General features: G+C 36.7%; 1 protein-coding gene across 5 annotated transcripts in view; it reads right to left on the bottom strand.

Annotated features, from left to right (window-relative positions):
- LOC143227838 (ephrin type-A receptor 4-like) overlaps positions 1–27346 on the bottom strand; it is a 210775-nt gene that overhangs the window by 36543 nt on the left and 146886 nt on the right. For all 5 annotated transcript variants that reach the window (XM_076459130.1, XM_076459131.1, XM_076459132.1 and 2 more), the window contains one exon: positions 15898–16558. In XM_076459130.1, coding sequence (XP_076315245.1) covers positions 15898–16558 — 661 coding nt within the window. The remainder of the gene's footprint in view (positions 1–15897; positions 16559–27346) is intronic.

Below are 27346 nucleotides of genomic sequence, written 5' to 3'. Positions count from 1 at the left end.
ACCAACACTGGGACACACACTGCTGCATAGGGGCTATACACAGGGGTATGCGAAATTCGCTGTAACGTTTAGCTAGAAACCAATATTGAATACGCATAATAAATTTCTGACATAAAACTTGTTCTTTATATATTCATGTATGTGTACGTCCACAAAATAAAAGTAAACATTTCGCGCACATTACGAACTTGTACAATGTATGGTGGTGCGTATACATGTGAATTATCGTTGTATCATATCGTTTATGAAAATCAAATCCACTCGCTAATGTAGCAAGACGTTTATTTTGCTTTCTAACGTATATCTTAAAACATATATTTCAATGGTTTTGATGGTGGAGACCGCACCTCATCAGTACGCTATTCTTGTCTCGATTTTGTTCCGTTTTCCTTTTTGGGAGATTAAATTAAGACTTTCTCGATTGAATTAAGGTTGTTGCGTAATGTACTAGCAAAGAAAGAAAGAAATCATACGAATCGAGATTGCCGCTGCGACAACAGAGGTCGGTTTCTTAGTTCTTTAGGTCGCAAAGGACGTAATACTTGACTTCTGGATAACATCACAACACAAGACGCGTTCGGTTAGATTCTCGTTAACTGCGTAGGGATTTGAGCGCGTGTTTAAACGTTGCTAGCGGTGATAAACTGACAACGTTACTGCTACGTGCAAGCTCGTTTAAAATAGAGTATCGTATCGCGCTTTGTTAAGTGCTATCCTCTAAGAAAGAGTTTCAACAAAAAACAAACCATCCTGACAAAGAAACGGTAACTTACCAGAATTGGAATATACGTTGCATATCGCAAATCTACAAAATGCTTTTCTAATGTACGTGTGCAAATTCGGTGTCTTGAACTTTGCGTTTTGTTCGTGACAATATAATGAAAAACGCACATACTGTTAACCATGCTTGTCAGGTACGACAATAAACTTGAATCGCGAAGCCTGGTGGTTGGCCTCCCCAGATTGTGAATACGAATACGGGTTCGCGTCCCGTTGGCTAAAAAAATGCGCTTCTCACTTTCTGAATTTGAGGGTTCATAAATCACATCCTTTTATTGAAAAAATATGATACGTACATTGGGGGCTGTGAGTGTGCTATAAGAAAGACAGTCAAATCTCGCTATTCGATCAGGCAAGATCGGTTTGGTTTGAATTTCGTGCAAAGTTGCACGAGGGCTATCTGCGCTAGCCGTCTCTAATTTTACAATGTAAGAGTACAGGGAAAACAGTCATCATCACCCACCGTCAACTCTTGCGCTACTCTTACCAACAAACGGTGGGATTGACCGTCACATTATAACGCCCCCACGGCTAAATGCGCAAGTATGTTTGGTGTAACGGCCCTTTTTCGGGTTTACGAGGAAAGTCGTAAACGTGACTTTCGTATCACGAGTCGAGTGCCTTAACCACCTGGCCATGCCAGGTCCGATCAGGCAAGAATATCCTAAGAGTTGGCGGTAAGTGCTGTTAATTAGCTGCCTTCTCTATAGTATATCAGTTCAAAATTAAGGACGACTATGCGCAGATAGTTCTCGTGCAGCTCTTAAGGAGATTCTGAAACAAACAAACAAACAAACCAGTCACCGTGTATATTATGTCCATTTAATGATCCGTGAGATTCCGCGCCTATTACACGCAATGCATAATTGTGTACACTTAGTATCAACAAAATAAATAGAGTTTGTTGAAAAGTTGAGAGAAAACAAAAATTGTAACCTGATCCAACAAAATGGCTATCTGCACCAGTCGTCCCCGGTTTAGTGATAAAATACTCGAGAGAAGGCAGTTAGTCATCAACACCCACCGTCAACTCTTGGGCTTCTCTTTTAAAAACGAATAATGGGATTGACCGTCACAATATAACTCTTTCGTTTGGTGGGACGGGGATTCGAACTCATGAGCCTCAGATTGCGAGTCAAGCTGTCTAACAACCTGGCCATGCCCTCACGAAAGCTTCCAGGAGGAAGGTCGGGGTTTGACCTCCTTTACATATATTTTTTCACATTCTCGCCTTGCTCCTGAAAATTGAGAAGAATCGGGCCTGATTGTGGTCATAACACAGATAAAGCATGAACACGAAAACCGGACAGACATTTCCAATAATTATAACAGGAAAGGTTTTATTTTTTACCGAGTTGTTTACCACAATACTCAACATCCAGCAACTTGGGACGTTTTACATGGTAACAAATCCATCAACTAATTAGGAAATAGGAAACCTAGGTCAACGTAGTACTGTTATAACTCGCATCTTAGCCGTGATGTGCGTAGAATCGAAACTTAAACGAAGTAGCTGGCCTTCGTCTCTAGAGACAGGAGTTAAGTTGACCAACCTAACGTGCGAGACGGACGTTCTTCTAGACCAAGAGTGAAAAACCAATTCTATTGGCATATTCTTTACTCGGATCACGTGAATTTAAGTTCGTGCGGTAACTACATTTCACACCGCGTGCGTGATGAAAGCCTGTAAAAATGCTTGGGACCGAAACCAATTTCCGTGTTAAACCCACGCGAGAAGTTAGAATGATTATAACACAGCTTATATTATCAAAACTAAAGAAATAGTATTTCAATTTCTATCACCCACTGTCGCAGTATGTCACAGAAAATGATCTATATTAAGGACAAAATAACGTTTATAAGTCACTAAATATTTCTAAATACACGAGTGCATAAATTCTGTAAAAACTCTAGGTTACCTCTCTTAAGTGTGGTTTACCATCCATAAAATATACAGTAGAACCTCTCTAAAGCAGCCACCATCGGGACTAAAACAAACGGGCCTGATTAGAGGGGTTCCACTGCACATAATTAGAGATTATGTAAACAAAAAAGGGACTGTGATTGGATTACCGCTTTCAAGGGGTTCCACTGTAAATCGTTCCAATAATTTGCTTAGAAAATACTGGAGCCCTTAAACAAGTAAAAGGTAAACACTTAGATATGTGCCAGCAAAATGTAGAACAAAAGAGTTCCAGTTTTTACGAGAACTGTTAAGAACGCAGTTTTGTCAAATAAAACGAGAAGCGTTACTGTGAAAGTGGTTTGTTTGGTTGGTTGGTTTTTGAATTTCGCGCAAAGCTAACCGTCCCTAATTTTACAATGTAACTAACCTTTACCAACGAACAGTGGGATTGACCGTAACATTATAATATTCCCACGACTGAAAGGGCGTGCATGTTTGGTGTGGCAGGGATTCGAACCCGCGACCGTCTGATTACGGGTCGAGTGTGTTAACCACCTGGCCATGCCGGGGCCTGTAAAAGTGTAAGATAAAAACATGAAGGAAGTAAACATGGGAAAGTGATAGTAAAAAAACAAGTCAATAACGCAGACAGTAAACATTTGACTAGCAAAAAAAAGGAAGTAAAAAACTTGTAATTTCAGCATAAAAGTTCACAATTGGCTATTTGTGCTCTCCTTACAATGCTAAGAACTGAGTTTCGGTATCTGTTGTAAGTCTGCAGACATACCGCTGTGCCACTGAGGAGCATTAAAAACGGGACGATTTCAATGGTACAATGTACCGGTATTTTTAATTTGTTTGAACAGAGCGGTTGACCTTTTCTTTATAGTACCACAAGTTCATAAATGTATGACTGAAATATTATTGAATTGTTCTATATCCTACTACTCACAATTTGATTTTTCACTTTTCATATAAACCCATTCGGCCTCAATATAAAGAATTTGCGCGGGCAATATAGGATCGCTAGTATTTCATCACATTTGTTTTATCCAAGGTATCACTTCAAAACTTTAGTTGCAAGCTTGGGATGATGGTGTGACTGGAGAAAAGTCTTAAAATAATGATAATAACGGACAATACTTTGCTGTACCTACCAGCAGCCAGGGTGCTATCAATCTACGATAGATTTCCAACGCCACTGGCTAAGATGTAGTCATTTATATTTGTCCCCCAACATGCTTCACTGTACAGCACATCTTACATATTGACTGCGGCACCATTCTTCTCCATTCCATTCAAAATAAGACTATAACCGTCTGTTGATAAATAACTTTAATTAGGATTCATTCGTAAACAGTATTTATTCTAGCTTTGCAAATCCAACTGTTTAAAATACGATAACCAGTTCTGCCTTTTCCATTGGTTATCTTCCCTAAACAACACATCCACTGTGGCTATTTCACACTGATAAATATCTCACAACTGGATCATTAACAGGATCTCCACTGGATCGTGTATCATATAAAAGAGCATATCATGACATGAGAAATTTATCATTTGAAGGTTGTGGGCTTACTATAACACAACAACAGCACTGTTTCACCTACCCTTTATCAGAGCTCATAAACAGTTCCTACTGAAACGAACTTTCGTCTTCATCAGCCAAAACTTAATTTATACATGTTTTCATATAACGTTCCTGTTCTGAAAGCCACGTTACTGCTGGAAATGATACGACTGCCAAACTTTTATATGCATAATGCTGGTGCAGCATAATAAAAATTATCAACATATGACTGTACTTGGCTGTAGATGACTTTCATACATAGAGATCAATCCCATAATATTTCAGATCTATTTTATTCTCTATTTCCATAATTATTTCACCCATTGTTGACTCAGTGGTAAACTTAAGGGCTTATAACACTAAAATTGAGGGTTTAATTCCTAAGATAAGCCCAAACAGATAGCTATTGTGTAGCTTTAAGCTTAATATAAAATGAACCATAATATTTGTAGAACAGATGTAGCCTGTATGTCAGTATCTATGTATGTAACCGACATTCCTGCACAATCTAGTGAAAGGCACCACAAACAAAAATTCCATCAGAAATGTTTCACACTTTGGATATTTCAAGATTCAGGCAATTTCTAAAATAACTGCGACATGTGCAACAACTATTTCTTTATAATAGAACTAACCAATAGTGTTACCTAGAACTGCCCAGCTTTTTGAAAAAGAAACAAAAAAAATACTCTCTCCTTTTCGCCGTTCCAATTTTTCGGAAGATAAAAATGTTTTCTGAATTTATATAAAAAAAAGCCTCAGATTTCATTTTTCAAAATAAAGCATGAACTTGTTTTAAATCAGGGGTTCCTTATGAATGATTTTTTTTTCCTTCACTGGCAAGAATAAACAGGCCCTGATGGAGAATTTTTAGATTATCTTATACACGTATGAGTACCCGTTATAGCGAACAGGATAAGCCTATCTTCTATCCTCCCTCCCTGTCAACCCTCCAAAAATATTAAAATTTCAAGTGTAAAAATGTATGCAATATTATGTTCAGTTTACTTTAATGCAAATTTAATGTATTTTTACGAATGGGATACCGTATTCACATTATGACATTGTTGTATGAAGTATACAACAAACAAAATTTAATATTATACTTTATAATGTATCAAAAGAAGAAAAAATCCACTTTCAGGTGTCGAAAAACCTGGAGAGGAAAAGTGAATAAAGTGCATTCGCTGACTTCACTTTTATCTCATTGTAAATAACAAGTATTATAATGTAAACCTTGCTCTTTTCATGTAGCCAATTTCATGGTAGACTGCATAATTCTATTTTATAGGTTAGGCTTAATGTTTGTTTGTTGTTTTGCACACGGCATTCTAATGTTTTATACTTTTGTGTGTGAGGGAAATTAAGTATATGATGCATTGGTAGAAGTATAGATTATTTATATCTAATAGGCCTATAATGTTATAATCTGAGTGAAATGTTAACTCAAACTTACCAAAAAAATGCCAAATTTACGTAGAATGCATTTCTGTACTTTATACCTAAATGGTAAAATTATCGGTTCAGCTAGCAGACGATGAACGCGTATATCAACGAAAAAATCGTCGTTTTGCGCACCTTCACATGAATGCAGCGAACAAACAAGCAAGCAAGCAAACGGTTATTCTGAGTCCAATATAAAGGTACAATTTCAAATAAAAGTAACATCCTCACAGTAAGAACACAACTTTCACTGGGACTGTGTGTGTGAGAGAGTTTGATAATATATTTATTGGTGTGGTTTTTAAATGTCGTACTGAGAAACCGGAGTTCTTAAAAACCTATTTTTTGAATAAATGGTGTAAACTTTTAATATTTAAAATATTTTAGTTTATATCAATAAAGTTTATGAGAATTTTGAGCTCTGTACGTTGAACTATTTTAATGCAATAAGTTGCTTATAACTAATGAACACAATCCAAACATTATCTCGTACTTCCCAGAAATAAAATCATTTTGAGAAAATGTTCGCTTTTTCTAAATTGTTTTCAAAGATGATTGAATACTATGATTAGGAATTATTAGGACGTACAGCCGGCCATTAGGTCGGCGTTTCTGTTAGCTATTTCTAATACTCTACATACCCCTACATTTTATATATAATGTATACACACACACAAATCTAAGAACTTAATTTTATCTAATTTGCACTATCAGATGCTCTTTGATGTAGAATCACAAAATTTAAGACTAAAAAACACAGACAAAGACAAAATCTGCAATCCAATTTAACCTTAATAAATAAAAACAACAACACTGACGACACCCTCTCTTTTTGATGCCCTCTAAATATTCAAAAACTGTACAAAATAAAAAAAAGAACATTGGAGAAACAAGCAAACAAATGAAAACCAGATTTAAAGAACACACACACACACGCATTTGAACACTGCAAATCAAATAAACACAAAATAACCATAGAAAACATACAGATGTTAGGTAGGGAAACAAATATAAACAAACGCAAAATCTAACAACTAAAACCAAAGTTAAACCACTATAAAGGAACACACCTTTATACCTATACTAATTAATAATCTAGCATCTAACTGCAATGCCCCCTAAAATCTCGTACCCGTTTATATTCTCGTCCCTGAGACACGTATCCGTCAATGGTCAGTTGCAAACTCTTTGTTAACCTAATGATGACTTAAAGAAGATATAAACGTTGTTCTCTGCTCTATTTTAATAAGCGTATTAATACCCATAGCAGCCGTCCATCTTTACTTCATGTGAGTTTATCCTCATCACTAATTAATTCGTGTGTGTTTGTGTTTACTTACAGCAAAGCCAAACCAGGCTATCTGCTGTGTCCATCTAGGGGAATCGAACCCCTGACTTTAGCATTATAAATCCAAAGATTTACTGCTGTCCTGAGAGAGGGTAATTCTTGTTATTTCTTCATGTCACAACTTCAATGTTTCACTTACCTTCATTTCCAAGGATTCTTTACAGGTTTATCAAATACTCCAAGTTAAAAGCTATAACGGTATCGGTGACAGCTTTAGGGCGTCGAAGAAAACACTTTTTCCACTTATTTTGTATGCAAGAATTGGGTATTTTGCTTCCCATGGGCTGACGTACGAGTGAGGTTACTGGTCAAATGATTTTATCCAATAGGTGCTAAAGACAAGATTTTAGAAGACCCAGAAAATTAAGAGTCTTTATATAATTTATAAAAATGAGTACAAAGAGTTGATTGTCGGTTTCATTTTTAGCGTGGAAGTAAAGAGGGGTGAAACTGATGACGTAGGAATCTGTGTCTGATGTCACGACACCCGCGATGACGTATTATTCTGCTCAGTTACGATCAGTTGCCAATACAATAAACACGACAGGAGAACGGCGTGCGCGAAAATACTTTTAAAAAATATTAATAGTTTTACTTGCATATACAAACATCACGATTCTTTCGTGTCAGACTGCTTGTAATTTAGAGCAAAGCCAAACCTGGCTATCAGACAGTATTCAAGACTGGAAATCGAATTCCGAATTTTAGTGTCGCGAGTTCGTAGATTTATCGTTGTTCCATTGTGGAGGTGCTTTATGTTAACAGACCAAAATGGTGCGAACAGTTTTGTTAGCTGTAGCTATTTATTTATTGTTTCTAATTCGTTACTAAACAATACACGAGCAGGTATAAACTTTGTGATAGTTAAAGTTGATACTACTGCCATCTTGATTTAAAAAAAACAACAACATCGAATTCCACCACCCTCAGTAATCACACCATTGTTTAGGAAACAACAACAAATAAACAGACCTACTGTCGTCTGACGTTTCGGTTTTACTTAACACTCGTTTGCGGATAGTAGATATCTGGTCATTTGTTCGTTTTGAATTTCGCGCAAAGCTACACGAGGACTATGTGCGCTAGCCGTCCCTACTTTAGCAGGGTAATACGAGGGAGAAGGCAGCTAGTCATCACCACCCACCGCCAACTCTTGGGCTACTCTTTTACTAGCAAATAGTGTGACTGACCGTCACACTATGACGCCCCAAAGGCTGAAAGGGAGAGTAGTCTTGTATAACGAGGATTCGAACCCGTGACCCTCAGATTACGAGTCGAGAGCCCTAACCACCTGTCCATGCGAGGGCCGGATGTGATTTGTATTGGTGTTAAAAATGCAGACTTGGGTATAACTTTCCATAGTTTGTTTATGAATCAGAATAATAAGATGTTTACACTTCACAACTTTTTAAGCTACAAAACAGCCACATATATTTGGAATTCACATCAACGAACAAAACTTTCACAACAACCCGGCTTCTATTTCACACAAAAATGTTTAACTTTGTAAATAATTACAAATTAACTGACGTTTTCCCATACTCTCCAAACAGTTTCCTTTTGTCAGCTTCACCACGTAAAGCGATGAGCCAGCTACCTCGGTATTCACTCATAACGGACTGGTTAATTCTATCCATCCAACACGAATTCCAACAAAATGCTTCGTTAACCTTCGACTCACTTTATTCACTTTCAATACTCACGACAACGTAGGTTATTATTCTATGCAGTACCAAGGAAAGAGGCTGTTCTTCATTTAATTCTATCACTGAACAAAGGACAATTACTTCCACAAGCTGCCTCGAGATGACTCGAGAATGTTATGGCGGGATTTACGTGAAACTATGTAAAAGTAGACATTTCACTAGGTCTCTTCCACCAGATTAGGCTCTTACTGATTTCATTAAATTACATACGCAGATCAGGTCAAAAGTTCGTATTTACGACAAAGCTACCAAGCTATTATGAATTAGTGACTAGAAGAAAAACTTACCATCTACTCTCCTGGCTAAGGGATTGGCTGCTACTCTTGTAATGCACCAAAAACCCACGACGCGGAAAATATTTTGTGGTAATATTCTAACCAAGCATGGCAACTTCGAAACTACAGAGCTCTACCACGGGACTGCGCTCCGTAGCCTGAAAACGTTCACATGGTAGTACTCACTTATGTCACATCTCGACTAACGCCCCACACAAACATAGTATCTCCAAACAACACATACACGGCTTCCAAAACACCTTACAACAACCTCTAAACAAATCTTAATTTTGTGTACAAACTAATCATTTCCTGCGTTTCTGTTATTTAGAATATTCAGCGCTCTGTCTTGTTAGAGTGAGTTTTCTTGGGGTACTCCGACTCTCCCCACCCACACAGCAAATTCAGAAGCAGTTGGATTGAATGATCCATTGGGTTTACAGATTACAGCCACCCCGTGACCCTGATCATGGGAAGTCTGTTGATTAGTTTGTCGTACATTTTGTCGCGTTACTTCTTTCTACTGTTACCTTGGAGATCTTGTCTTCCTAGCCATGGAACCCGTCGGATATTTATCTGCCACATTAACTCTTCTCAAATACCACTAGTCGAAAGTAAAATCAACTTCAATAAAACTTATATATAAATGTAGTTACCGCGAGCGAAAGATAACAATATATTCCTGACCACCCCCGGTCGAGGAAAGTATTTCTTTCCATTGTAAAGCTAAATTCCTGTGATGAGTTTTTTAATACACGTTTCAACTTTCCAATTACCACGAACTAGTGTAACAAACGCTTTTCTCACGCTGGTGATTTCTTAGTGAACCCAACGCTAAAATCAGGGGTTCGATTCCTCTCGGTGGGCTGAGCAGATAGCCCGATGTGGCTTTGCTATAAGAAAAACATACACTCTTAGTGAACCGATTTATTTTCCCAAATTTTTTCTTCGATCGTAATCACGTTTTCAATCGGTTATTGATTTTAAATTTGGAAAGTGAAGTTAAAAAGAAACAAACAGAGTTATAATCACGAAACTGACGCTAATGATATTAAAACTTTATTGTTAGATATAGGCTGATACGTGGCTACAGTTGATCAACATGGACATTGTTACAGAACAGCGCGGCGGTCGTTTAGAGCTAAGCATCTGTTACGACTCCTGTTCGCTATATCTCAAGCTGACATTCTATAACACTTTTCTACCGTTCTGCTATGAAATTCTCTTTCCCACCACCCCCTGGCGAGAAACAATATTGTAACAGCTGGACGTAGATGTGACGTTACACAGAATGTGCCCAACCAGACTTAAAAGAAATAAAAATATCCTAAATTCCTGCTTTACTCATTGATAAGAAAAAGATTCACGCTAATGATTAGATCAGGCGACATTCCTCATTATCTAGCTGTTATATGTAAAGCGGTAATGCAAATTACAAATGTTGGTTTATTTTTTTAAACTTAATTAAAATTAAAGATGCAGACAATTTGATCCTTATGTTTTAAAGAGCAATCAGTGTATTAATACATAGAAGTTTAAAGGAATTCCTTTCTTTCATTTCGTTTTCACAGGATTTATATTTTTGCAGCGACATCTCGAATTTAATGATTTCCAAAAACATCACGATGGAAATTGGAGATTGAAATACTTTAATTTTTGATTTCTATATTACATATTACTGAGAGAAGCTTACAAAGAATTAATCTTTGTACAAACCTCCCCAAGTTTTAAAAGTAATGCGTATATTAGTGACTTTATTTCACAGTGTCTGGTACAAAATGAGGCAGCTATTTTTCACCACCCACCGCCAACTCTTGGGCTACTCTTTAACCAACGAATAGTGGGATTGACCGTCACATAATAACGCCCCCACGGCTGAAAGGGCGAGCATGTTTGGCGCGATCGGGATGTACAACATAGCGCCACAATAGAAGTTTATGCTAGTTGAAAAACCTCGAGATAGAGAGAAACACCGAAGAGTCTACCGTAATAATTTGAAACTTTAGAACAAAAAAACTGAAAGATATTCGAGTAGTTTAGGGTTTTAAAAATTTTAGGTCTAATTTTGATTTAATGAACAGTGTGATGATTTTTGCTTTCTAACTTAAAACATATACAGATAAAGCGCCCCCTACAACAGATACCATAACGACGACTGAGAATATCTTGCTTAGACAGTGAAAACAAAACTAAGTAAACTGTGTAATTAGTAAGCAAGATATATCCCATCCCTTGTGGCTCAGTGATATGTTTGAAGGTTTATAAACACTAAAATTAGAGTTTCGTAACCTACGGCGGAGAACAAATAACCTATTGTGTAAGTTGTTGTAACTTTTCTCGTATTTCTCGTAAAGCTACTCGAGGGCTATCTGCGCTAACCGTTCCTAATGTAGCAATGTAAGACTAGAGGGAAGGTAGTTTGTCACCACCACCCATCGCCAACTCTTGGCCTACTCTTTTACCAACGAATAGTGGGATTGACCGTAACATATAACGCCCCCACGGCTGAAAGGGCGAGCATGTTTGGTGTAACGGGGACTCGAACCCGCGACCCTCAAGATTACGAGTCGAATGCCTTAACCCACCTGGCAATGCCGGACCTGTGTAGGTGTAGGCTCAACAACATACAAATAAACAGAATTAAAGGATCCCAGTTTTTATTTAACGTTGATGAGAAAAAAAAATGAAAGATAACCAGTTAGCTTAGAAATAACCAGTTTCGTAAGAATGCTGTTGTACAACATGCATTGAAGAGATTGTATCAAAAATTTAAGAAACACAAAACCGCAACACCAAAAGGGCAGCATAACTCGTAAACTATTTACTTTGAATAACGGTCACCAACTCTAATACCTTCTGAACCACGTCTTAACGGCACTAAATAGATACACAAATATAGAAGATTCGTAAATTAAAAAATTATTCTACACAACTCCATATTAGGCTGGTTTGTTTTACAAATTAAAGAATGATCATTGGCTAACCTACGTTTAGTATTCGAAATAAAAACGTTGCTGTGCGGAAATCTATCGATCAAACTTGTATAAATAAAATGATTAACCACTAAACATTCAGCTATAAAAAGAGCATACTGTTTGTGTTTGTTGGTGTGTTTTTTTTTTTAACAACACACGCACATAGACAAGAAGAAACAATGCTTTATAAAACACCAAATAACTTGCTGACGTACAAATTGATTCAACGAGGCTAATGAAATGTACAGGTATATAGAACACATTTTCCTAGCGACTCGTGACATAACGAAAAGTACACACTTTTAAACTTTAAACTTCGACAAATACAGGGGTGAATTATCAAAAAAAAAGTAAGGGTGGGTAAAGTGGACCTGTTTTTAAAAAGGAAAAAAAAATAAGTGTAAACATAAAAAATGGCACAGCAGATCAAATAAGCCTCGGTAACAGAACCGCCTAAAATTACGTTTCGGTGTTGGTGAGCAACCGGCCAACTTTCTCTCCTGGACGAAACACGGCTGCCAACCACGTTCGTTAGAAACACACGCATAATAAGGGCCACGGTCGTAAGGTTAAAGCGGAATGGGCGGACAGAAAAAGCAGACATGTTGAGCAAACATAGCAGCAGGACTTGGATTAGAAACCTGTCAACAGTTAATTGAGAAAACGTGCTCAGTGCAACCTGTTATTTGAATGGTGCGTAGGTATGCACACCAATCAGGTAACCCCATTAAGGCGGGGTCCAGATTTCGAGTACTACTGGCAAAATGGGCTTCGAATGAGAAAATAACAAAAATACCAAGAAAACACTGCTGACGTCATTCAGGATGACGAGACAACCACTTGAGGTAAAAATGTATTCTAAAGACGGCTGGCTATGGGTATTAAAACAAATTAAAATACAGTACATAAAGTCCAGTAGTACTGGACTGCTAAAGTTTCAGTTTAGTGGCCAGTTTTTGAAAAAAGCTACTTGGACGATGAACTCATAATAACTGTCTTTGTTTCAGTAACCTTTTACCCAAAACTATTTATTCCGTCACCCTTCGAAGTTTTATTTTGTGGACGTTGTTGTTAAAAGTCCAGGTTAATCTTGACATGCAGAAAAGCTTCGCCGCCGTTATGTTAGCTACAATCAAATCAGTAGGTATGATTGACCAATACACTGATATAACCCAATCACTGCATTAGTCAGGATGTGACTTGATAATAATGAACTTATTCCATAAAAAATGTTGCACTGTTTAATTTTTTTTCGATTCTACGTTGGGTTCTGGTTGATTTAAATTATAGATATTAAATTAGCCTCGTTATTTATTATTCTAGAAAAGAGCAACCAACTTATAAATTACACATTTATTCCATCAAAATATTTTATAAAGCTGAACTTCTGCTATTTTTGAAGGAACAGAACACAATTCTGTAAGAAATATTCGACATAAAGTATTTTTTAAAAAAATTCGATCATGCAGCGTAATTAAAATAGTAGATAACATTACGGGCAAAACTCTGCATGTATTTTGAATATTACCTGTTTCACACCGGTTGAACCCCCACCATAAAAACAAAAACACAGCTGCTACTAAAACGTGATATTTTTTTTTCGATTACGATCTCACAAATTCATTCTAAGTCTATTTTGTTCATTTTTCGCAAAATTTCTAACTTTTCATGTCAAACAAAAAAGAACTAACTAAAATACTAATTCGAGTGTTTAATTAAAATTATTTTTCTAACTGGAAGTTCAGTCCCAGATAATATGCATGATCCACCCTTTTTAACCAATTCGAGTGTCCAATTAGGCTTACTTCTCTAACCGGATGTTCAGTCCCAGATAATATTTATGTTCCATCATCATTTTAAACCAATTCGAGTGTTTAATTAAAATTAATTTTTGTAATTTGAAAGTCAGCCAGTCAGTATTTATGTTTCACCTTTTCCACTTTTCCTCTTTATAGTTAAATTCTAGACAAATTTTAGTTAAGCCACACCATCAGATAACTCTCCAATGGAACAGCGGTAAGTCTGCATACTTATTTCGCTAAAAATCTGGTTTCGATACCCGTGGTGGGCAGATCACAGAGTTCTTTGTTTAGCTTTGAGCTTAATTTCAAACAAACACTATCTGTCGTAACGTTAAGGCAATGCAAGCAAGAAAATATTTACCTCAGGCCCTTTGCAATGGACAACTGCAATATGTTTGAGGGATTCTCAAAAATGAAGCTTCAAAACTCAGTAACCCTAACGTTGATCTATTAAAAATGGCATCGCACCGTGGCGCTGTATAAGTTCTATCACATTGTTTTTATTGGCGATCAGTGGCTAGGGCAGGCTAGTTGTTTTTTTTTAATTTAATAATCAATTAAGAACTCTAACAACAGACACTAAATAAAATATACTCCCCCCTTAAGAGAACTGTTAAAAAAAAAGAAGAGATCACTGAACAGTAACCGAAAAAATTCCAGACTTTTATTGAAGTCATCATCTTCGATGGATGTCATATCGTTTAGTTTAGTCTCTTCTAAGTGCATCGAATGTTTTCCATCTTTCTTTTCTGTCGTTAGGAGATAACAGTTGGCAAACCTTACACCGCTTAGCATTATAGATACCATAACGGGGACTGCTGTTACGTCCCACTGCTTTTGGACAAAGGGAAACTAACAGTTAAAAACAAAAAAGTTATAGGTTTTCCGTGAACAAAGAGTTTCCATTTGCCAATGTATAAACCTCTTATTGCTCTTCTGGCAGAGTCCTCTAAGTGCGTAGGAACTCGTCAAGCTAATGACACTTCGAACCTAACTGACCGTGAACAAGGGACCCAACGCCACTAGAAGTGACCAGTACTTAAGTATTTCAACTTCTTGTCTCGTATATCCAAAGAAACGGACATTACTTCATCTCTGTTTTCTTTCCTTAGCTATATAGTACAAAGATGATTTGTGGACATGTATAACCATTCTTTCTCTGAAATCACGATACAGACACACGACTCAAAGTAAAACATTCCTTTTGGTTTTCTTAACGATGGCTACAAAGTTTTTTTCACTAATCTCCTCATTTGTATCCTTCCCTCCTTTTAATTTTTAATGTACTTTTATATTTTTCATTCTTTGAATACCGGGAACATTAGTAATATTTGAATCGATATTTGATAAAATTCGTGGTTTGTTATTTTCTGTAATATGGTGATAAGGTTGGTCCACGGAGCTTATATCATACCGATGTCCTTACAAAACCTTTACACACATTAAAAACAACTTCTGTATTTTGGTCTGTTTTGAATTTCGCGCAAAGCTACTCGAAGGCTATCTGCGCTAGCCGTCCCTAATTTAGCAATGTAAGACTACAGGGAAGGCAGCTAGTCATCACCACCCACCGCCACCTCTTGGGCTACTCTTTTATCAACGAATAGTGGGATTTGACCGTCATATTATAACGCCCCCACGGCTGAAAGGGCAAGCATGTTTGGTGCGACCGGGATTCGAACCCATGACCCTCAGATTACGAGTCGAGTGCCTTAACCACCTGACCATGCCAGGCCGTAAGACGAGAGGGAAGGCAGCTAGTCATCACCACCCACCGCCAACTCTTGAGCTACTCCTTTACTAACGAATAGTGGGACTGACCGTCACATTATAACGCCCCCAAGGCTGATAGGTAGAGCATGTTTGGTGTGGCGGGGATTCGAACCCGCGACCCTCGGATTACGAGTCGAGTGCCTTAACCACCTGGCCATGCCGGGCCAGACCACAACTTCTGTGTGTAGAATAAATATTCATGTGATCTTCACAACTTTCACTATAGTGCGTATCAGTTTTTTAGAAGCTTTAATAACAAATACTTTTAGTCCTAATTGTTTCAAGCTTTAAAAAAAATGAAAATAACATTCACTCTTACCTTCACAAGTCTGACCGAGGGCTTCATATCCCGGCATGCACTTGCAGCCTCCAGAAAGCAGTGTCCAATTTCCGTCTCCTTTGCAAAGCATCTTGGGAGCTTCCACGACTTCTGCATTTGGAACACACTGTCCCTCCACCTCAACGATTTCCGTTACCTGTTCACTGGTGGAGGTATCCGGAAAAAAAGCAAAATTCCTCGTCATGTTAGGACAAGTAACATAGTAAACTTTAATGGCGATTAGCGACAAGCATGCTCCCTGGTCGCGGAAAGCAAAGTAGACACCTTTCTTGGTAACGGGAATGCTTCGGATTTCGGTGTTGATTATAACTTCATTGGAAGAAGTAAAGCGCCCCTCATCGGCCGCAATACGATCGACGAGCTTATACGACTCGGGCTCCCATGGTGGCGGTTCTTTAGTTGCAGCATCAAATTCGTAATAAAGTAAAGAAAACGTTTCCTTACATGATAAAGCCATGCCAGGAAAGAGGTTGCAATCTCGCATGCTAAATTTTATTTCGATGTACATCCGACTGGCGTCGCCACGCTCGATGAAAGGCGTCCATAACCAGTTATTAACGTTCGTATAAGCGACATCACAAACAACGAACGATCTCCAATTGATTCCTTGCTCGAAATTCGTGAAACTTTCCTCCACCCACTGAAAAAGAAAGGGGAAAAAAAACGAAACTATTAAAACTACTCATACTGATCTTAATTCTACATCAGAAGATTGTTTGTTATTGACAATGCAGAAATCAATGAGCCCTGTAAACTGGTAAGTCTGTCGGCTTCGTATTGATGCACATAAACACGTAAAATAAACATGAGATGCTTATATCCGACAACGTACTCTTGAAACGTGTATAACATGAAATCTGAGCGTGGTCTAGTGATTAACATGTTGGGCTGAGGATCGTGAGGTTCAATGCATAATGTCGCTGAACAGACCTTAGGCTTTTGGCCGTGAATGCGTTATAAAAGTTATAGACAATCACATTATCCATTATTCTTTATAGAACTGGACAGTCTTTGGCCTGGCTCTTTATCTTGTGTGTGAATTATTGAAAAGGGTTTCTGGTATTCATTACCACTGATTCTACCAGTGACCTTTCTGATAATGAAACAGTCCAGTAAATATTAAATAAAAAAATGATCGCTTATTTTGTACAGTATTAGACTAATGGATCATAAAGAAAAACATCTTACAAACTAGTTTTTAGTTTTAAGACTTATTTTGTGCAGTATTAGACTTATAAATCATAAAGAAAAAACATCTCACAAACTAGTTTTTAGTTTTAAGACTTATTTTGTACAGTTAGACTAATGGATCATAAAGAAAAAACATCTCACAAACTAGTTTTTAGTTTTAAGACTTATTTTGTACAGTTAGACTAATTGATCATAAAGAAAAAACATCTCACAAACTAGTTTTTAGTTTTAAGACTTATTTTGTACAGTTAGACTAATGGATCATAAAGAAAAACATCTCACAAACTAGTTTTTAGTTTTAAGACTTATTTTGTACAGTTAGACTAATGGATCATAAAGAAAAACATCTCACAAACTAGTTTTTAGTTTTAAGACTTATTTTGTACAGTTAGACTAATGGATCATAAAGAAAAACATCTCACAAACTAGTTTTTAGTTTTAAGACTTATTTTGTACAGTTAGACTAATGAATCATAAAGAAAAAACATCTCACAAACTAGTTTTTAGTTTTAAGACTTATTTTGTACAGTTAGACTAATGGATCATAAAGAAAAACATCTCACAAACTAGTTTTTAGTTTTAAGACTTATTTTGTACAGTTAGACTAATGGATCATAAAGAAAAACATCTCACAAACTAGTTTTTAGTTTTAAGACTTATTTTGTACAGTTAGACTAATGAATCATAAAGAAAAACATCTCACAAACTAGTTTTTAGTTTTAAGACTTATTTTGTACAGTTAGACTAATGGATCATAAAGAAAAAACATCTCACAAACTAGTTTTTAGTTTTAAGACTTATTTTGTACAGTTAGACTAATGGATCATAAAGAAAAAACATCTCACAAACTAGTTTTTAGTTTTAAGACTTATTTTGTACAGTTAGACTAATGGATCATAAAGAAAAAACATCTCACAAACTAGTTTTTAGTTTTAAGACTTATTTTGTACAGTTAGACTAATGAATCATAAAGAAAAACATCTCACAAACTAGTTTTTAGTTTTAAGACTTATTTTGTACAGTTAGACTAATGGATCATAAAGAAAAACATCTCACAAACTAGTTTTTAGTTTTAAGACTTATTTTGTACAGTTAGACTAATGGATCATAAAGAAAAACATCTCACAAACTAGTTTTAGTTTTAAGACTTATTTTGTACAGTTAGACTAATGGATCATAAAGAAAAACATCTCACAAACTAGTTTTAGTTTTAAGACTTATTTTGTACAGTTAGACTAATGGATCATAAAGAAAAACATCTCACAAACTAGTTTTTAGTTTTAAGACTTATTTTGTACAGTTAGACTAATGAATCATAAAGAAAAACATCTCACAAACTAGTTTTTTTTAGTTTTAAGACTTATTTTGTACAGTTAGACTAATGGATCATAAAGAAAAACATCTCACAAACTAGTTTTTAGTTTTAAGACTTATTTTGTACAGTATTAGACTAATGAATCATAAAGAAAAAACATCTCACAAACTAGTTTTTAGTTTTAAGACTTATTTTGTACAGTTAGACTAATGGATCATAAAGAAAAAACATCTCACAAACTAGTTTTTAGTTTTAAGACTTATTTTGTACAGTTAGACTAATGGATCATAAAGAAAAACATCTCACAAACTAGCTTTTAGTTTTAAGACTTATTTTGTACAGTTAGACTAATGGATCATAAAGAAAAAACATCTTACAAACTAGTTTTAGTTTTAAGACTTATTTTGTACAGTTAGACTAATGGATCATAAAGAAAAACATCTCACAAACTAGTTTTTAGTTTTAAGACTTATTTTGTACAGTTAGACTAATGAATCATAAAGAAAAAACATCTCACAAACTAGTTTTTAGTTTTAAGACTTATTTTGTACAGTTAGACTAATGGATCATAAAGAAAAACATCTCACAAACTAGTTTTTAGTTTTAAGACTTATTTTGTACAGTATTAGACTAATGAATCATAAAGAAAAAACATCTCACAAACTAGTTTTTAGTTTTAAGACTTATTTTGTACAGTTAGACTAATGGATCATAAAGAAAAACATCTCACAAACTAGTTTTAGTTTTAAGACTTATTTTGTACAGTTAGACTAATGGATCATAAAGAAAAACATCTCACAAACTAGTTTTTAGTTTTAAGACTTATTTTGTACAGTTAGACTAATGAATCATAAAGAAAAAACATCTCACAAACTAGTTTTTAGTTTTAAGACTTATTTTGTACAGTTAGACTAATGGATCATAAAGAAAAAACATCTTACAAACTAGTTTTTAGTTTTAAGACTTATTTTGTACAGTATTAGACTAATAAATCATAAAGAAAAAACATCTCACAAACTAGTTTTTAGTTTTAAGACTTATTTTGTACAGTTAGACTAATGGATCATAAAGAAAAAACATCTCACAAACTAGTTTTTAGTTTTAAGACTTATTTTGTACAGTTAGACTAATGGATCATAAAGAAAAACATCTCACAAACTAGTTTTTAGTTTTAAGACTTATTTTGTACAGTATTAGACTAATGAATCATAAAGAAAAAACATCTCACAAACTAGTTTTTAGTTTTAAGACTTATTTTGTACAGTTAGACTAATGGATCATAAAGAAAAACATCTCACAAACTAGTTTTTAGTTTTAAGACTTATTTTGTACAGTTAGACTAATGGATCATAAAGAAAAAACATCTTAAACACTAGTTTTTAGTTTTAAGACTTATTTTGTGGATGATTTATTTTTTTACGATTTCCCCGAGGGTTAATATTTACGTAAATACTAAGGCTATCTGTTGCTGTTCCTATTTTTCAACCACTGACCAGAAAAACGGCAGCCAATCAGCATTCTCCTCTTACCTACCAACCAACCATCCATGCTGAGATATTGACTGTCACTCTTATAACGCAGCTTAAAAGTGCTAGAAAGAGTTGAGGTATCGCACGAATGGGGATTCCAGAGCTGTACAGCAGTCATTCGAAGCTTATCTACAATAATTACTATTGTATTGTATTGTAATTCATCTTGTGAATTACATACAATTACCTTGTTTTAGCTAAAAGTGGGTCCGGTGTAGCCGAATGGTCAGCGTGAGAATCCGAGAATTCATAGTTCATGATCTATTAACGCAAAAGCGCAACTTGAACTTTGGGAGCTGTAATAGTGACAGTCAAATCCCACTGTAGGCAAGTGAACGAGTTGGTAGTGGGTGCTAATGGCCAAGAACTATGTAGCCTTGAGCAAAATTCTAAAACAAACTAATTAATTGAAAATATTTATTTTAAATATAAAATGATAAAAACCTATGGATTTTTTTCTCCTTATAACAAGCCGAGTAACTTGTCATAATACGTGTAAGAACCTGGAATTACAGCGTGTAGAACACGAATCATATCATAATTAAACGGTCCAGAGTGAAACTAATTACAACGTTCACAATAGCGACACGGGACGAGACAACGCGCGTTAACGAACGATGCACTTTCAAAATATCGCTAAGGAAATACACAGTGAATTATCGGTCATTTTGTCGATTATCGTAAAACTTGGAAATCACAACAGCAATAACCACAAAGCGAAATCAATGAGTGGTAGAAAATTCGTTTTGTAAAAGCCAGCTACACTTTGATAGTGCTACAAGGTTTAAATCAATTTGTGAGTTGTTAACAAAACAAGTACAGTTAGATAATTACCATGTGTATTCCAGAACCATCAAACCGTAATATTAACTTCCGCAAGCATTTGGTAACAGGAAGGCATAACAACCTTCGGTTAAATCCACGTAGCCCAGAATTAGGATATATGAAATACATATATCTGTTTTCGTGTTACTGTAAAAGCGATGTTTGATAGTGTTTTAATTCATACATATAATTATGTATGCTGTGTGTTTATGTGTATAATTATTTTTAAACGAACGACGTTTACTTTATCAGTTACAAAAGCGTTACTGTTTATTTACATTGAATAAGTTCAACAATATCTAGCATATATTTCACAACTTTTAAAACATTAAAAATAAAGGTAGCGCTCTATTCACAACGGTTCGCGATCTGTGGTCTGTGAAAACATTTGCATAATTACACACGTATTTACTAAGAACGAGTCCAGAAAGAAAATGGTTCAGAGTCACCGGTTTATTAAATAACACTTATAAACGTAAGCACGTTTACGTAACTTTTTTTTTCGTAGATTATAAGAACCATAAATAATTCTAATTCGATATTTCTTTTAAACCGAACTTTTTATGATAAATGTGTAACTGCTTACCCACCCACCTACCCTTATGCCTCAGTATAAAGTTATCACGGATAACTCTTTGCAGAAAAAATGGTACTGTTAGTACATGGTTCATCTATGTTTGTTTGTTTGTTTTGAATTTCGCGCAAAGCTACTCGAAGGCTATCTGCGCTAGCCGGCCGCAATTTAGCAGTGTAAGACTAGAGGGAAGGCAGCTAGTCATCACCACCCACCTTCAACTCTTGGGCTACTCTTTTACCAACGAATAGTGGGATTAACCGTCACATTATAACGCATCCACGGCTGAAAGGGCGAGATGTTCGGTGTGATGAGGATTCGAACCCGCGACCCTCGGATTACGAGTCGAGTGCCTTAACTACCTGGCCATGCCGGGTCGTTTATCTAAAGCTAATGAAACTGAGGTTATACTTCATAGCCTGCGAAGGATAAAAGGAGAAGAAAGTGCTGAATACGTTCGTAGGAGTTGGTGAACAACTTTTATTACTGATATATTTTTTTGTACAAGAGGTTAATCGTGTATCTCTCAATATAATGGCATATTGTGATTGACACCACTGCCTACAAAGTTAAAAGTACACTATGAACTTCTGAAAAATTTGATCAGAAGTTATTAAGAAACAATCAGTGCCATAACACTACGAACTGACTTGTAGTTGAAGGAATGTTACAATCCTTTCCAGATAAGGATAATGTAAGGCTAAAGTACAACACTTCTGAAACGCATGTCTTCGGTACTTTCCCAAAGAATAAGAAAAATTAAGAGTGGCTAAGATAACAAGAAACTCTAAAACCAACCCAGTGCAACAACATAATTTACAAAGTGAGGTATTTGGTTACGAAAGAGAACCCTCCGACTCATAAAGCCACTGCAGAGAAAATGGGCATATTTCCTGGTACCGTTAACAAGATAATAAATAAAGATTAGAAGTTAAAGACGTGAGCTTCCAGCCACACCCAGAAAGAAATGGCTGCTTGTGCGGGAAAGAATCTGCAATTCCAGCATTTCCATTCAACCACATACCTTTCAAGTTCACCGATGTAATTTGAATGGACTTTTATGCACTTGATCCGATTAAAGAGGGTCTTAGAAGATGACTTAAGGAGAGGTATGTCAAGATGTGCGGTCTAAGACTAATTTCGCTGAAACTTTTTTCAACGGAAATTAGTCCATAAGTATCTAGAAAACATGCTTAGAACAAAAGCGAAAACATCCATTCACATGAAATCTACAGATCTAAAGTAGTAAAATAGTAACCTCGGTTTTGTTGTTGTTGGAGCGAACAAGTTATAAAGAAGAGTAAAAACAAAATTAGGTTTCGTTTTAACATGCTGCTTTCATTGGAAACAAGTCTTAACCAAAGTATTGGTAGTGCCATTTCCATTGGTTTGTTTGAGTTTTGAATTTCGCGAAAGCTACGCAAGGGCTATCTGCGCTAGCCGTCCCTAATTTAGCAGTGTAAGACTATAGGGAAGGCAGCTAGTCATCACCACCCACCGCCAACTCGTGGGCTACTCTTTTTACCAACGAATAGTGGGATTGACCGTAACATTATAACGCCTCCTACACCTAAAAGAGAGAGCATGTTTGTTGCGACGGGGATTCGAACCCGCGACCCTTAGATTACGAGTCGAACGCCTTAACCCACCTGGGCCACTTCCATAATGCGTATTTCTCAATTTGAACATTTCTTTGAAGATTTCACTTATTTAAGCACAAAGCTACATAACAGGCTCTGCTGTGCCAGTAAGAGTATCGAAACTCGATTTAAATCGTTACAAGCCTTCAGACTTGCCACCGAGTCATTGGAGAGGGTGGCTTTCTTTAAATGATACATTTGAATAACACTACAGCAAACACAAGTTGTCGTATAAGAAAACCTCCTTAACTCTTTGTAATAATTAGGTACACGGTCATAACTTAATGGATAATCAGAACAGTGAAAACTTATTTTCTGCCATTCCTCTGCAGGTAGGCACTAGGCTTAAAGAATATATCAAAGTTGCGTACATGGATAGCCATTACATTATCTAAATATAGCCTGTGGCTGGCCGAACGAGCTTCAATACGATAAGAAAGGGATTAAATTATAATGGAAAGATAACATTCCAAATAGGAGAACAGGGTGGAGGAAATATAAACTGATAAACTAGCTATATTTCTAGGGGCTTTTCCCACACAGAAAACTAATCAGTCATAATATTTGCGTACAGCATACTGCACCGCCACTCGGTTCTAGTCACGTGAATGCTTGCCGCGAGGGAGATGTAATGTCTGGTGTGCCACACCTACACTTGATAGGCTGGCAAGTTCTTGACGTGTGGTGTACAAATAATATGAAATCGTATATGACAACCACGTGCTATTTGAAAGCTAAACTTTTGACAATATTTGATAATGGTGCTTGTATAAGCTGCAAAACAAACAATGTTATTATTCTTTTTGTATAGAACTAATTTTTTTCATCGCACAAATAAAAAAACTTATTTACATATTTATTTTGCATCAATTCGTGAACTTTGCGTTTTTCAGGTAAGGGAACAATTCTATAATTTGTCCATCCGTCTATTTTCAAACCACAACTTTTAACAAAGTTAAAATGTTAAGATTTTGCACGTTGGAAGTTTGGTTTCATTCAGAACCAATTTTCACTATTATTTAACTTCTCCTTCCGAATATTTTTCGTTTAAAATACTACTTATACCTTCTTTACCTCACAAATATATCAATAAAGCTCTGTGATCATTTTTACCAAAGTTTATTTTATAAGGTATCGCCTGCGGATCTTTTTATGTCATGTAATGATTCCCGACTGGTTTGGGGTCAGTCTGCTTTCTAATTGTTAAAGCCATGAAAGTTTATACCGGGATGGCAAAAATATAAAACGAGGATTCAAACCTTCACACCGCCAGGTCAGACCATGCCCGCTTGCTTCTCTGGTCTGCACGTAAAATATGTTGGATAATCTAAATACTCTTTCATGGCAACTCTTTATGAAAAAGTTGTCGGTTGTACATAGTGACTACTAGCCAGCCCAGTTGTCGGTTGTACATCGTGACTACTAGCCAGCCCAGTTGTCGGTTGTACATCGTGACTACTAGCCAGCCCAGTTGTCGGTTGTACATCGTGACTACTAGCCAGCCCAGTTGTCGGTTGTACATCGTGACTACTAGCCAGCCCAGTTGTCGGTTGTACATCGTGACTACTAGCCAGCCCAGTTGTCGGATGTACATAGTGACTACTAGCCAGCCCAGTTGTCGGATGTACATAGTGACTACTAGCCAGCCCAGTTGTCGGTTGTACATCGTGACTACTAGCCAGCCCAGTTGTCGGTTGTACATCGTGACTACTAGCCAGCCCAGTTGTCGGTTGTACATCGTGACTACTAGCCAGCCCAGTTGTCGGTTGTACATCGTGACTACTAGCCAGCCCAGTTGTCGGTTGTACATCGTGACTACTAGCCAGCCCAGTTGTCGGATGTACATAGTGACTACTAGCCAGCCCAGTTGTCGGTTGTACATCGTGACTACTAGCCAGCCCAGTTGTCGGTTGTACATCGTGACTACTAGCCAGCCCAGTTGTCGGTTGTACATCGTGACTACTAGCCAGCCCAGTTGTCGGTTGTACATCGTGACTACTAGCCAGCCCAGTTGTCGGTTGTACATCGTGACTACTAGCCAGCCCAGTTGTCGGTTGTACATAGTGACTACTAGCCAGCCCAGTTGTCGGTTGTACATAGTGACTACAAGCCAGCCCACAATAAACGAATGTTTTTTTTGTTTGGTTTTTGTAATCGAAATTTAAATCACCATATGGTCTACGACATAAGATTAGGTTCAAGACCTGGCCAAGTGTGGCCCAGTTGGTATCGTGCCCATTTTACAAATTCGGGGATTCAAAGTTCGCGGCCTGTTACTGCAAAAATGCACCATACAATTTGGAACCAACAGAATGGTGTTCAGGCCCACTTTATTCAGTTAGACAAGAACTGCAAATAGGTGTTACTGACCAGTCGTCTTTCGTTTGGTGTTCAAAATTATGGAGCCTATACGCAGGTAGCACTTTGGTTAGCTGGGCGTGAACATTCTGAAACAGACTCGGATACTTTTATATCATTCACTCTAACCGCCGAGATCTTCCACTAAATAAATTACGCGCTCAAGGTAAACGCGAATATGGTTGAATTTTTCATTGTATTTTCTCTTTTATATAAAAGTTAAACTTTGGCCAAGGAGGAAGAGCGTGGATTTTGTTTGTTGAATTTTGTGTCAAACTAATAATGGGCTACTACCTGCGCTAGACGTTTCTACTTCACAAGTGGCAGACTACAGGGAATGTAGCAAGTAAACCACTCAGCACTAACTCACCATATGCTCTTTATCAGCGAAAAGCGAGATTGACCGTAACATCATGCCACACACGCAGCTGAAAGAACGGGCACGTTCGGGGACGGAAAAAACTGACATAATAATATAATCTTAATTTTAAAACAACCAGTAATGTTAATCACAAACACGATATCTTTTATTTCGAGGCTTGAAACGTTCATTCGTTCTTACGTGTAGGTTGAAATTAAATCGTCTATTTACTCAAAACTGAGATGCTTTTCATGACCTGTAAACGCATTGCATGCATTGGAAGCCTAACCAAATTGGAAATAGAAGCATGTTTCTGAATGTATTAACGCGCGTGTCATTTTATTCAGTTATATCTGCTTGGTAAATTTGAAAGTATCCCCTTGATAAAAAAAAAAAAGGGGGGGGGCTTTACACAGTTATGCAATAACTCACCAAATCTACACAATTCCGAGAATATTCTACGTATCACAAAACCCCAACATTTGGTCATTTATCTTAATAATAGTTACCCATGTCTTCCAATTCCAGCAAGAAATAATTCCTTTAGCATGTGTGCGCGAGCTGGACTATTCGACAAGATAACGTATATTTAAGATGTCTGTACATCAGCAGAAACGTCACCCGATGGGTCAACGTTAAGTTTACAGATTAAACTGTGTTCGATTCCCAGCGATGGACAGAAAAGAGATGGCCTGTCATGTGGTCTTGCACAATAAAAGATGCTGAAAGCTTTACAATAAATTAAGAGTTTAGTAGTAATCTGAGAGTCGCGGGTTCGAATCTCCGTCACACCAAAAATGTTCGTCCTTTCAACCGCAGGGGCGTTATAATGTCACGATCAATCCCATTATTCGTTGGTAAAAGAGTAGCCCAAGAGTTAGCAGTGGGTGATAATGACTAACTAACTGTCTTCTCTCTAGTTTTACGCTACAAAATTAGAGACTACTGGTGCAGATAGCCCTCGTGTAGCTTTGTGCGAAATTCAAAAAGAGTTTAGTATTAAAATGTATGATACATTAACGTGCGTAGGGAGGGAAGGACGTTGTAATTCGGAGCACCTTTATGATGCTTTCCGTAGATAATGTTTTGAATGGCAGCACTGGACATCAAGTTCTAGCAGTTGAAGTTACAGCGATACAAATACGATTTTTATTGAAAATACGTTGTCACTTTCGGCCGTTACTGAAGAGAGCTTTGACTTATGAATATCACTACCAGCCTATTTCATTAGAGTAAGTGGTGCTAAGCTTTGATACCACATATACTTTGTCTGCCAACACACACTCGAAATTGAAATAATGGTAACAACCCACACGCACACACACAGATGTTTGTAAAAGGTGATTTATAGAATCGTCGGGTTTTGATGGTTGCTATATAGGCCGAATGTTAATAGGACACACTTGAAACGTCAGCCTCTGAATCAACGCAGCACTCAATATGTCTACAGCGCTCAAATATTTTGTTAGTGTTACCTGTACAAAAAAATTACAAAAGGAAGAAGAATCTCTAATGTTCTGAATGTCAGAATGGAAACCGATCTTATGGCGTTTCCACTTACTTATTGGTACAAAATATAAGAAAACGTGTTGCAGGTAGTATTACAAGATATAACAAAGGTAATCAAAGTGTTTG

Source organism: Tachypleus tridentatus, chromosome 10 (genome assembly GCF_004210375.1).
Source record: "Tachypleus tridentatus isolate NWPU-2018 chromosome 10, ASM421037v1, whole genome shotgun sequence".
Lineage (NCBI taxonomy): Eukaryota > Metazoa > Arthropoda > Merostomata > Xiphosura > Limulidae > Tachypleus > Tachypleus tridentatus.
Note: the sequence above shows the minus strand (reverse complement) of the source record. Positions and strands in the feature narration are given on the sequence as shown.